This window comes from Chionomys nivalis, chromosome 17, assembly GCF_950005125.1.
Source record: "Chionomys nivalis chromosome 17, mChiNiv1.1, whole genome shotgun sequence".
NCBI classification, from domain to species: domain Eukaryota; kingdom Metazoa; phylum Chordata; class Mammalia; order Rodentia; family Cricetidae; genus Chionomys; species Chionomys nivalis.
The window spans coordinates 39,660,115-39,670,270 of NC_080102.1; the positions used below are offsets into that span (position 1 = coordinate 39,660,115).

At 47.5% G+C, this 10,156-nt stretch overlaps 2 protein-coding genes across 2 annotated transcripts; one reads left to right on the top strand and one right to left on the bottom strand.

Annotated features, from left to right (window-relative positions):
* Positions 1-180: 180 nt before the first annotated feature.
* On the top strand, positions 181-4,823 carry Smdt1 (single-pass membrane protein with aspartate rich tail 1). The gene is made up of 3 exons (XM_057792145.1): positions 181-466; positions 1,910-2,050; positions 4,164-4,823. Exons 1-2 carry the CDS (start codon positions 284-286, stop codon positions 2,045-2,047), a joined length of 321 nt encoding a protein of 106 aa, XP_057648128.1. The 5' UTR covers positions 181-283; the 3' UTR covers positions 2,048-2,050; positions 4,164-4,823.
* A 697-nt stretch (positions 4,824-5,520) lies between these two features.
* Positions 5,521-10,087, bottom strand: Ndufa6 (NADH:ubiquinone oxidoreductase subunit A6). The gene is made up of 3 exons (XM_057791286.1): positions 9,780-10,087; positions 6,796-6,911; positions 5,521-5,740 (listed from the first exon to the last, which is right to left on the bottom strand). The coding sequence occupies exons 1-3, from the start codon at positions 9,952-9,954 to the stop codon at positions 5,609-5,611; spliced, it is 423 nt and encodes a 140-aa protein (XP_057647269.1). The 5' UTR covers positions 9,955-10,087; the 3' UTR covers positions 5,521-5,608.
* Between the last annotated feature and the right edge of the window lie 69 nt (positions 10,088-10,156).

Here is a 10,156-nt window from a genome sequence, read left to right on the forward strand (position 1 = left end):
TACAAGTCTTTCAGAGGCCAAGGTCACTAACACCTTTGCAAAGGGAGCTCCAAATAGACGGCCCCGCCCTCTGGAGCTCGGTAGGGGCGTTGTTGTACTCCTGACGTCACCACGTAGGGCGGGTGCCCGGGGCTTTCCCACGGCGACAGGAACGCGGGCACTGCGCAGACGTAAGGGTTGTGCGTCCTACTTGAGAGTCTCGCGAGGCTTGAAGGCGGGTTTTCTGCGAGAAGGCCAAACTGGGTGTGCGGGGTGTGGATCCCTACGAGGGGCGGAGCAGGAGATGGCGTCCACGGTGGCTTGCCGGCTGGCCCGGATAGCAGTCCGACCAGGGGCTCTCTGGAGCGGGCCGAGCGGGAGGAGAGGTGGCGATGTCTCCGTCGTACCAAGCTCAGGTCGCAGCTTGGTACCGTCGAGGTCAGTCATCGTCACTCGTAGCGGAGCCATCTTACCCAAGCCGGTGAAAGTGAGTGTCTGACGAGGCGGGGCGAATGGATCGAGGCCAGTCATTGGGGAAGTGCGTGTGGTCTGTGTTGATTGACAGGCTTAGAGGCCAATCATAGTATTGGCACGGACTGGGCTGTGAACCTAGGACCCCAATTTGTGCTGTTGGGTTGCTGACTTTGACAGGTGGAGGAAAAATGCATAAAACCAGTGTTAAGCTGGATTCCTGGACACAAGCTGGAAGGCAAGCAGCGGAACGTGCACTGTCGTCCTGTCTTGAGGGACGCAATGACCCATTCTCTAGGACTAGAAGAAGAGCTTTGTGTCGATTTATACAAATCACGCAATCTCTATCTCAGAGGTGATGAGATTAAACAAGCCTGAAGAAATGAGAAGGGAATGCGGAAATAATATACTTAGCCAAAAAAAAAAAAAAAAGAAATGAAGGAAAAAAGACGTGAAGAAGCAGGCCCTTCTATCCTGAGAAGTGTGCAGAGAATCTTGCAGAAAGGTTTTTACAGATGAATCAGGGCAGAGCTGGCGTCCGAAGCTGGTAGCAAAGTTAGGTCTTGACAACAAGGACCACGTTCTGTTTTTTTTTTTTCCACCATTGAATGCTGTCACTTGCCCTCAGTGCTCTTAAAGAAAATGGAAAGTCTCTTATACCAAAGGTGTGCCTTTTGACTGCGGGGCTGTGTAGAGGCGAAGGGTTAACGAAATCTTTTAGAGATAGTCTGACCCTTACTTACAGTTGACCGCAGTCGGGATTCACAGCAAGAAGCAAGAAGGTTTAGCTGTTTTATAAAAAAGCACAGCTAGGGGAACCAGAAAGCAAACACTAGTGAAATGTCACCTGCTTCCCTCCAGTTCATACTGTCTTTTTTCATGGTTTTAAAGTTTAATGTGCTGCAGTTTCTCAGGCAGCAGGCACCAGTTACTGAAGAGAACTGCATGGAAGAGCCTTTCACTGCACATCTTCTTAAATTCATTTTTTATGTGTATGGGTGTGGTGTTCCATGGAACTAGAGTTACTTTCTTATGAGAATTGATGTGGGTGCTGAGAACCAAACCCAGGTCCTCTGGAAGAGGAGCCAGCTCCTAAGTGCTGAGCCATCTGTCGAGTCCCTGAAACTCACTTTGATGTGTGTAGAGCTGATCACAGTCTAGCCATGCTAGTCTCTCACCCAGTTGTTTAAGGTTTTTGCAAGGAATTAGCAGGTGGTCTAATTTTTTAAAAACCCCTAATTTTTAGTTGCTTATTTTCCTAAATTTAGTTTAGCTTTATGCTTTTCTTTCTGGCATCCATTTTGATGGCCACCAAACTCACTGTCTCTTTGTTGCTCTGAATTTTTTCAAAGACTTTAAAACTCAGTTGGTGTCTGGGGTCACTGGAGGAAATGCCCCTGAGGGCCAGGGCTTGAGGTGCAGCCCGTCTCCAGGACTCACAGCACTTCTCTCTCGGCAGATGTCCTTTGGTCTTCTCCGTGTGTTCTCCATTGTGATCCCCTTTCTCTATGTTGGGACACTCATCAGCAAGAACTTCGCTGCTCTACTTGAGGAGCATGACATCTTTGTTCCAGAGGATGATGACGATGACGATTAACAGGTAAGACTTGCCTTTTTCCTAATTGGACAGGAACAAGAAGTAGGGTGGCGCTTCTGGTCCTGTTGCTGTCTGGCCTGCAGCAGCATAGCTACGCTCAAGGCAGAAGGCTCAATGAGTTCACTCACTGGAGTCTGTCTCTCTCTTACGTTGGATGGGGTAATTTGACTGAGTTACTGTTAATCTGCCAATAGGTTAAGATCCTAGCTAGCCTTTCAGTTGCCATTGATGTACCTTCAGTCAGCTGACATTTTCTTTCTTTTTTTCTTTTTCTTTTTCTTTTTTTTTTTTTGTTGTTTTGTTTTTTGTTTTTCGAGACAGGGTTTCTATGTGGTTTTGGAGCCTGTCCTGGAACTAGCTCTTGTAGACCAGGCTGGTCTCGAACTCACAGAGATCCGCCTGCCTCTGCCTCCCGAGTGCTGGGATTAAAGGCGTGCGCCACCACAGCCCGGCAAGTCAGCTGACATTTTCTTGATGATTTAATATGCTTCACATTTATACAAGTCATGTAGCCTCTGCCTCAGAAGCGGAGGGGTAAACCAGCGAATCCTGAGGTGGGTGAAAGTAGAAGAGACAAGTAAAAAGGGAATATGGGGAAGGGGAGGGGCGCTCAGTCCTGAGAAGTGTGCAGGGAATTTTTCTTTTTCTTTTTTTTTTTGATTTTCGAGACAGGGTTTCTCTGTAGCTTTTGGTGCCTGTCCTGGAACTAGCTCTTGTAGATCAGGCTGGCCTTGAACTCACAGAGATCCGCCTGCCTCTGCCTCCTGAGTACTGGGTGTGTGCTATCACCACCTGGCCCTTTTAAAATAATGTCTTTATGTTATGTGCATTGGTGTTTTGCCTGTGTATATGTCTGTGTGAGGGTATCAGATCCCCTGGAAATATAGTTATAGACAACTGTGAGCTGCCATGTGGATGCTGGGAATTGAACCTGGGTCTTCTGGAAGACCTGCTCATGTTCTTAACCATTGAGCTGTCTCTCCAGCACCGGAATCTTGAATTTTTAGAGATGAATCAGGACAGCTGTGAAATTGGTGTCTGAGGCTAATGGCAAAGTTAGGTCCTGGTATCTAGGATTCTTAACCAACTTAGGCCAATGGCTTCTGACTGAAGTTTAGACACTGGCAAGGGGGTGGGAGACATAGCTCAGCTGATAGCCCTGGCAGAGGAACTGGGTTCTATTCCTAGCACCTACTTGGGCAGCTCACATTCTTATTGTGATCTGGTCATACCTCCTACGCCATTTTTATCTTCTGTATTCCCAGCTACAGGAAGAAGTAACCTTGAGAGGGCCATGTCTTCTGTGGTTATCCCAGAGTGGCCTCTCTGAGGAGTCATGGTTTTATTCTTCTTCTAACATTTACTTATATGTCTCTGTGTATGAATACGGTACTCATGGAGGCCAGAGACTGTTAGATCTCTTGGAGCTCGAGTTACAGGTAGCTGAGAGCCATTTTTTATGGAACTGAACTTTGGTCCTCTGCCAGATCAGTATGGGCTCTGATCGGCTGAGTCACTGCTCGAGTTACCTGCATTCTTTTTTTTTTTTTTTTTTTTTTTTTTTTGGTTTTTCGAGACAGGGTTTCTCTGTGGTTTTGGAGCCTGTCCTGGAACTAGCTCTTGTAGACCAGGCTGGTCTCGAACTCACAGATATCCACCTGCCTCTGCCTCCCAAGTGCTGGGATTAAAGGTGTGCACCATCACCGCCCGGCAGTTACCTGCATTCTTATCAGTCTCCAAGTATTAGCCCACTGTTGTACCACTCTGTCTTAAGTCCACCATTCTTCCTGTCTTTGCTACAGCTTCCATTACCTCCTATTTGAAAGTGACTGTTCCCAAAGCCTGGTGTGGCATCACAAGCTTTTGTGATCCTGGTACCCAGGAAGTAGAGGCAGAGCTCAAGGATAGCCTGGACAACAGGAGCCCTTATCTCAGAAAGCAGAAGAGAAATGCCTTGGGTATTTCTAGTGGCACACACCAGTAATCTCGGCACTGGAGAGGTAGAGGCAGGAACAAGTTCAAGATTATCCTTGGCTGCAGTGAGTTTGAGACTCCTCTGGGCTACATGAGACTGTGTGTGGTTTATTTAAGTGACTGATGCCTGCCTTTCTTCCAGGACATGGAGAAGTGCAGAAAGGAGAAAGCACTAATAGACGAAGTGGTCGCACTTTCAGCTCCTTCCCTATTGGCAGAAGGGTCAGAGAAAGCCAGCCCCCAGCCTCACCTCCTCATGGTTTGTGACATCAGCCCAGAACCCTATGTTTTGGGAGGTTCCTGCAAATGTGCTGTCCACAGAGCACTGGAAACTCTGAGTGACATAATAAATACGAGCCATGTGTGACTGAAAGGCTGCTCCCGTTTCTCACTCCCAGCAGGCTCAGTTGCACTTTGTCGTCTCTTCTGTGTTCAAGAAACATCTTATTAAAAGCCAGGACATCCAGGCTGTTACACAACCACAGAAATCATCGGGGGGGACCAAGAACTTTTTTCCTTTAGTTATGTGTATCTGTTTATGGGTGCCCCTGGAGGCCAAAGGCATATGATCCTCCTAGAACTGGAGTTAAAGATGATTATAAGTTGTCTCAAGTGGGTGCTGGGAACCAACTCTGGTCCTCTGCAAAACCAGCAAGTACTCTTAACCAATGAGCCATCTTTCTATCCCCCTAACCCCCATCCTGAGACTTAAAATTTTTTTAACTTTATAAATCTTCCCTCAAAGCCACTGAAGCTAACTGTAGCCTTAAGCCTAGAGGGGTTGCCACTTGCCAAACATAGAGTTTTGATACTTCTTAATAGTTAGAATGTTTTGTAAAACTTGGGCTCCTGGGTGGGTGGGGATCCCTGGTGCTGTGGGGTCACTCAGTAAGTATGTCTAAAGACTGAGTACCTTTCGCCAGCATTCCGGACTGTTCAGGGAAGGAGACAGAAGCAAGAACATTGGTAGTTCAAGGTCATCCATGGCTATAGAGTGAGTATGGGGTTATCCTTGGCTACATGAGATCCTGTTTGAATAAAGAAAGTGAAGAAGTGGTAGATGAGTCTGTTCTATTTGCACTGAACGATTGTGTGCCTGCACAATGAGTAGGAAGTTAATTTCATTTTAAAGATCAGTGCTTCTAAGTAGAAGGTCTAGGCCTTGAGCAGCCATTTTCCAGAGCAAAATAGATCATCTTGTCAGTCCTACTGCTGTTCCCACAGGACAGGAAGAGCCTTAACACCAGGATCCCAATCTTAGAAGTACAACTACAATATAAGTGCATGCATAGTAAGCACAACTACAGTAACAGACTCACTCAGCTTCATAGCTACGGGGACAGAGTCTGGACAGATGAGAAGCCTTATCCCTCCCTGCTTCCTCATGCAAGGATCCCATACAGCTGACAGCAAGCGCCATACTCCAGGAAAAGGGAATAAACATGGCGTGTACACCAAAGACACACACACTTAGGCAAGAAGTGAGAGACCACAGGAAATGGGTTCACCAGTGCAAGTTTATCACAAAACAACCAGCAAATAATGAGTTTATTTATACTCTAAAATAATTAAATATTAACATGCACCTTATGGGTCATGGCCAATATAGAACTTGGACAGGAAGTCCTTTGGCCTCGGTGTTTCTGTTTCGTGGAATAACCGCATAATGTGTGTCCGCTGTTTCCACACGTGGATGGTTTCCTGGAGCTCCATCTTCCCCTGTGCACGTGAACGGAAGGTAGTCAGTTCCAGCCATCAGATGAAGAGCACAACACTCAAGTTCAGTACTCTGTTTGGTATGGACTTGCTAATGACCCTGGGTAAGTAAATCTTCTAAGGCAAGTTTCTGCATTTGGAGGGTGGTGGGACTCAATGACCTGCCGCTTTTCCAAGAGAAGTAACTAACAGGTTCCTAGGACTGTGCAACACAATTGGTTTAACGTCATGTTTCTATGTAACAGTTCTGTGGTATTTCCTGGTTTGCCATGAGCTACTGCTGATGGACCCTGTCTGGCCTGGGAAACACAAGGGCCACAGTTTGACCATCCCTGAAGCTATCCTGTTTTCCTCTTCTAGTGGTTGGCATACAGGTAAGACAGCGACTTCCAGGGGTGGCATCTTTCCTGCTTCCCATTTTTTTTTTTTTTTTTTTTTTAGTTTTTTGACACAGGGTTTCTCTGTAGCTTTCGAACCTGTCCTGGAACTAGCTCTTGTAGACTAGGCTGGCCTCGAACTCACAGAGATCCACCTGCCTCTGCCCTGCTTTCCATTGTTAAAAAGTCACAAAATGTGAGGCCCCGGTGGACTTCCCCTTCAGCAATCTCACAAGCTTCTTTAGGGGCTGAGGCAGGAGGCTGTCTGATTCTAACCAGGCTACACAGTGTTTCAGAAGTGGAGGCCTCCACGCCTTTAATCCCGGCACTTGGAAGGCAGAGGCAACAGATCTCAGGGCCAAGCCAGGTCTACACAGTAAGACCCTAGCTTTAAAAATAAAAGAAATGGTGACCTCCAGTTGAACTAGGAAACAGCAATAGCTGCTAAGTCAAGAGCTGTCTCCCTGCCCCCTTTCTTTTGGGTGGGGAGGGAAATTTGAAACAGAATTTCTCTGTGTAGCCCTGGCTGGCCTTGAACTCACAGAGACCGCCTTCCTCTGCCTCCTGAGTGCTGGGATTAAAGGTGTGCAGCACCACCCAGCAGCAGCTGGTTTTTAATGAAGACTCAGAAGCACAAGACAAGCTGGCAGATCTTTTAAGTTCATCAGAGAGGGTAGTTACCTTAATGACCAGGAGATCAACCACTCTGGGGTCTGTGACATGAGCATTCTTCATGAACATTTCTCGGACTTTATCCCGTCCCTGTTTCACAGTGATGTCCAACTGGAATAACTGCACTAAAGAGAAAACATGATGACTGTAGAAATTAGACCATTTAAACATGTTTTTAGATGCCTATACCAGTGGATGTCCAGTGAAGAAGAGGCTCCCACATAGCCCAACCCTCAGCCTGGACACAGGTCATGCTAAATTGCCTGGAGCTCAATGCTCTTGACTTGACCTCCAGAGAAGCTGGGAGTACAGGTGTGCCCATGTGCTTTTTGTGTGCGTGGGAGTGAGTTAGGATAGAATCTAGGGCCTTTCACATGTTAGGCAAGGGCCCTATCACTGAGGACTATCCCTATCATACTATTTTTATATGGAATAACCAGCACAATAAGATGCCAGAGTTGACATTTCTATAAGATAATGTAGTGTAACTACATGAATTTGAGAGTTGAGTATTGCTAAGGGTTTGTGCAGGGATGGAAGGCTTTTCTCTCTGGAAGGCTTGAGCTTTACGTTTCTAGGCCTTAATTGAGATTGATATTCAGCTCTGTTATACGCCGCTGCCATCATGGAGCCATGAGCCACTTTCACCATCCCCCTCCAATATGATGGACTGAAATGGCAAAATAAACCTTTCTTCCCTTAAAAGGGGTGGTGGTAGCCTGAAGAGGTGGCTCAGTGTAGATATATATGTATGTACATACATATATAACTTTATATATATAAATAATAAATATAAATTTAAGAATAATAAAATATATTTTAAAAGTCACAATATTCAGCAATCCACTACATCAGTGCCTAAAGCAGGGGCACAAACTCAGTGACTGAACTTAATGCGCCTCATGGGTGTCCTGTGGAAAACAGGTTGTAAACTGGACTTACCGAGTGCTAACATGCCTGTAAACCCAGCCTATAAATTTGGAGGTTAGCCTAGGCCTATATGGTACCACGGATAGACAGAAAGATTGTTTCAAAAGAAAGAAAATCAGGTTTTAGCCACTTTCATCCTGACATGCGGCCTTTAGCAGCTCTGTTGATGTCATCAAGCATACAAAAGGACTGTTCATTGTTAGATGGAAGGGCAGGCTGGTGAGGCATACAAGGCTAAGAGACAGAATATCAAGGGTTTACAGACATTACAGTTAAGGAGATCGGTATATTGGGTTAGTGAGGATACCTTGGGCTTTGGCCATTCTGCAACTAGCTAGCAACAGTGGCATACGCCTGCAATCCCAGCGTTGGGAACTTAGGCTGGTGGATCAAAGGTCTGAGGGGAATCCTAACAAAAAGAAAAACAAGCCCAATGTGGTGGCACACAGAGGCAGATGGATCTCTATGAGTTTAAGGCCTGTCTAGTCCAGCAAGTTCCAGGCCAATCAAGGGCACAGACTGAGACCCTGTCCCAGAAAAACAAAACAACAAAAAGTCACAAAAAACAAAAACACCACAAAAAGGTACCCCCCCAAGTCATAATAATCTCTGAAAACCATTAATTAGGGACAGCTGTGTTTAAATCAAGTTTGAGCCTTTCATGATACTCAAATTCAGTGATCTTGGAAATGGTAAACACTACAAATTTAGGCTCTCAGAGAGTAGCTGAAGGATTTTGAAAAAACAAAAAAATGGGGCTGTAAGATGACCAGGACAGCTGGGCGGTGGTGGCGCACGCCTTTAATCCCAGCACTCGGGAGGCAGAGGCAGGCGGATCTCTGTGAGTTCGAGGCCAGCCTGGTCTACAAAGGGAGTTCCAGGACAGGCTCCAAAAGCTACAGAGAAACCCTGTCTCGAAAAACCAAAAAAAAAAAAAAAAAAAAAAAAAGATGACCAGGACACTAAACAAATGCACACTGACACAGAACCTGGAATTTAGAATCTCACTTTTGTGAAGCATCAGACCTAGAGAAACCAAAGTGCTCTCAAGTAAACATGGGTCTCGGTACGTTTTGCTCCTTCACTCCAGTCTGTTCTAAGAACTGTGAGGAATTCCACCTCCGTCAGTGCCTTCCCCAAGGTTTGATCAGTTACTATAGTAACCTATTTAATATAGTAACTCCCTAAAGAAGACAGTGTTATGCCTATTTCACAGATGAGCGAACAGTACAAATGGAAAGTCTTACCCAAGGTCACACACTGCTAATAAAGGGCAGAATCCGAGGAAAGTGTTGCTGCCTCTCAGTAGCTCTGAGGTGTGTCTGGCACTCACTAGAAAATGCCTTCCCCCTCAGATCAGCTGTGGTGGTCCATGTTAAATACACGTCTACTCAACAAAAGATGTCCCTGACATCTGAACTCTCGCCCCTTTTAAAATCCAGCACAGGGACAGCACTGAGGAAGACATCAAGATAACAGTCCGCATTCAGGGTGAGCGATTAGCTGCCATCTCAGGGAAAAGAGGTGTTCTGTAGCAGTAGGGATGAGATTTCAAAAATACTAGAGCAAGCTGCGTTAGCAAAGCTAGGGAGACCTGAGAAGCCATTAAACTACTGCATGGCCTTGGCCAAGTCGTTTCCCTCCTATGGTCCAGTTTGTTTTCCAGAATGGGGAATGGCTAACTGCAAGTCCTCGCCAGTCTGGTTACAAAATCCAATGGGCACCTGGAACATGTCTGGAACTGTAAGCTAACTCTGAGTTCCAGAAGCTCCCGGGGCTAGCTCTGGAGCCCGTCAATTTGTCTCTCGGTGTCCTCAGCTACAATCAAGTCACCCACAGTCCCTGCTCTCCTCTCCCAGGGGCTTGGTAAGGAATACAGGAACAAAAGCCACCAAAGCGGCTAGGTCGCTCGGAAGCTGTGTCCCGGTGTGGGGCACGTCTGCCTCGCGAGACCCTCTTCCCCCGAAAGCCAGGAGTCGTTTCTGCCCTAGTCGGTGACCTCAGCTCGGCCGTGAGACCTTGGGCAGGTGCCTCAGGGCCCCGGACGCACCCCTGCCTCTCACCAGTGTTCGGCACCTCCCGATACCAAGCGCGGTAGAGCTCGCGCACCCTCCGCTTGGCCTCGTTCAGGTCGCGACTGAAAATAGGCTTCACCGCGGTGCTGGCCGCGGCACCGGCCTGCCGCAAACCGCTGGCCGCCATCTTGCCAAGGAAGCCCCGCCCCCTGGGCGCGCGCATGCGCCGTGCTAGGTGACGCGTCGCCGCGCCTTCTGCGGTGCGAGAGGGCGGTGGATTGGCTGGAAACCTCCCCGGAAGCCGGGCTTTGAGGACGGAACGGGGACCGGCGCTTGGGGCCGTCGAGGTGGCGCCGAGGGTCTCCCGGAGCCAGCAGGGGGCGCAGCGTCCAGGTTTCCGTCAGCGGTCCAAAGCGCGACGCCCA

Bases quoted from the DNA above. Each gene is read 5' to 3' on its own strand.
- Ndufa6 (XM_057791286.1), bottom strand. From the start codon at position 9,954: ATGCGCGCGCCCAGGGGGCGGGGCTTCCTTGGCAAGATGGCGGCCAGC. The intron at 6,912-9,779 runs GTGAGAGGCAGG...TTTTCTCTTTAG, and splicing joins TCGGGAGGTGCCGAACACTG to TGCAGTTATTCCAGTTGGAC. The intron at 5,741-6,795 runs GTAACTACCCTC...TCACGTGCACAG, and splicing joins TTGATCTCCTGGTCATTAAG to GGGAAGATGGAGCTCCAGGA.
- Smdt1 (XM_057792145.1), top strand. From the start codon at position 284: ATGGCGTCCACGGTGGCTTGCCGGCTGGCCCGGATAGCAGTCCGACCA. The intron at 467-1,909 runs GTGAGTGTCTGA...CTCTCTCGGCAG, and splicing joins TCTTACCCAAGCCGGTGAAA to ATGTCCTTTGGTCTTCTCCG.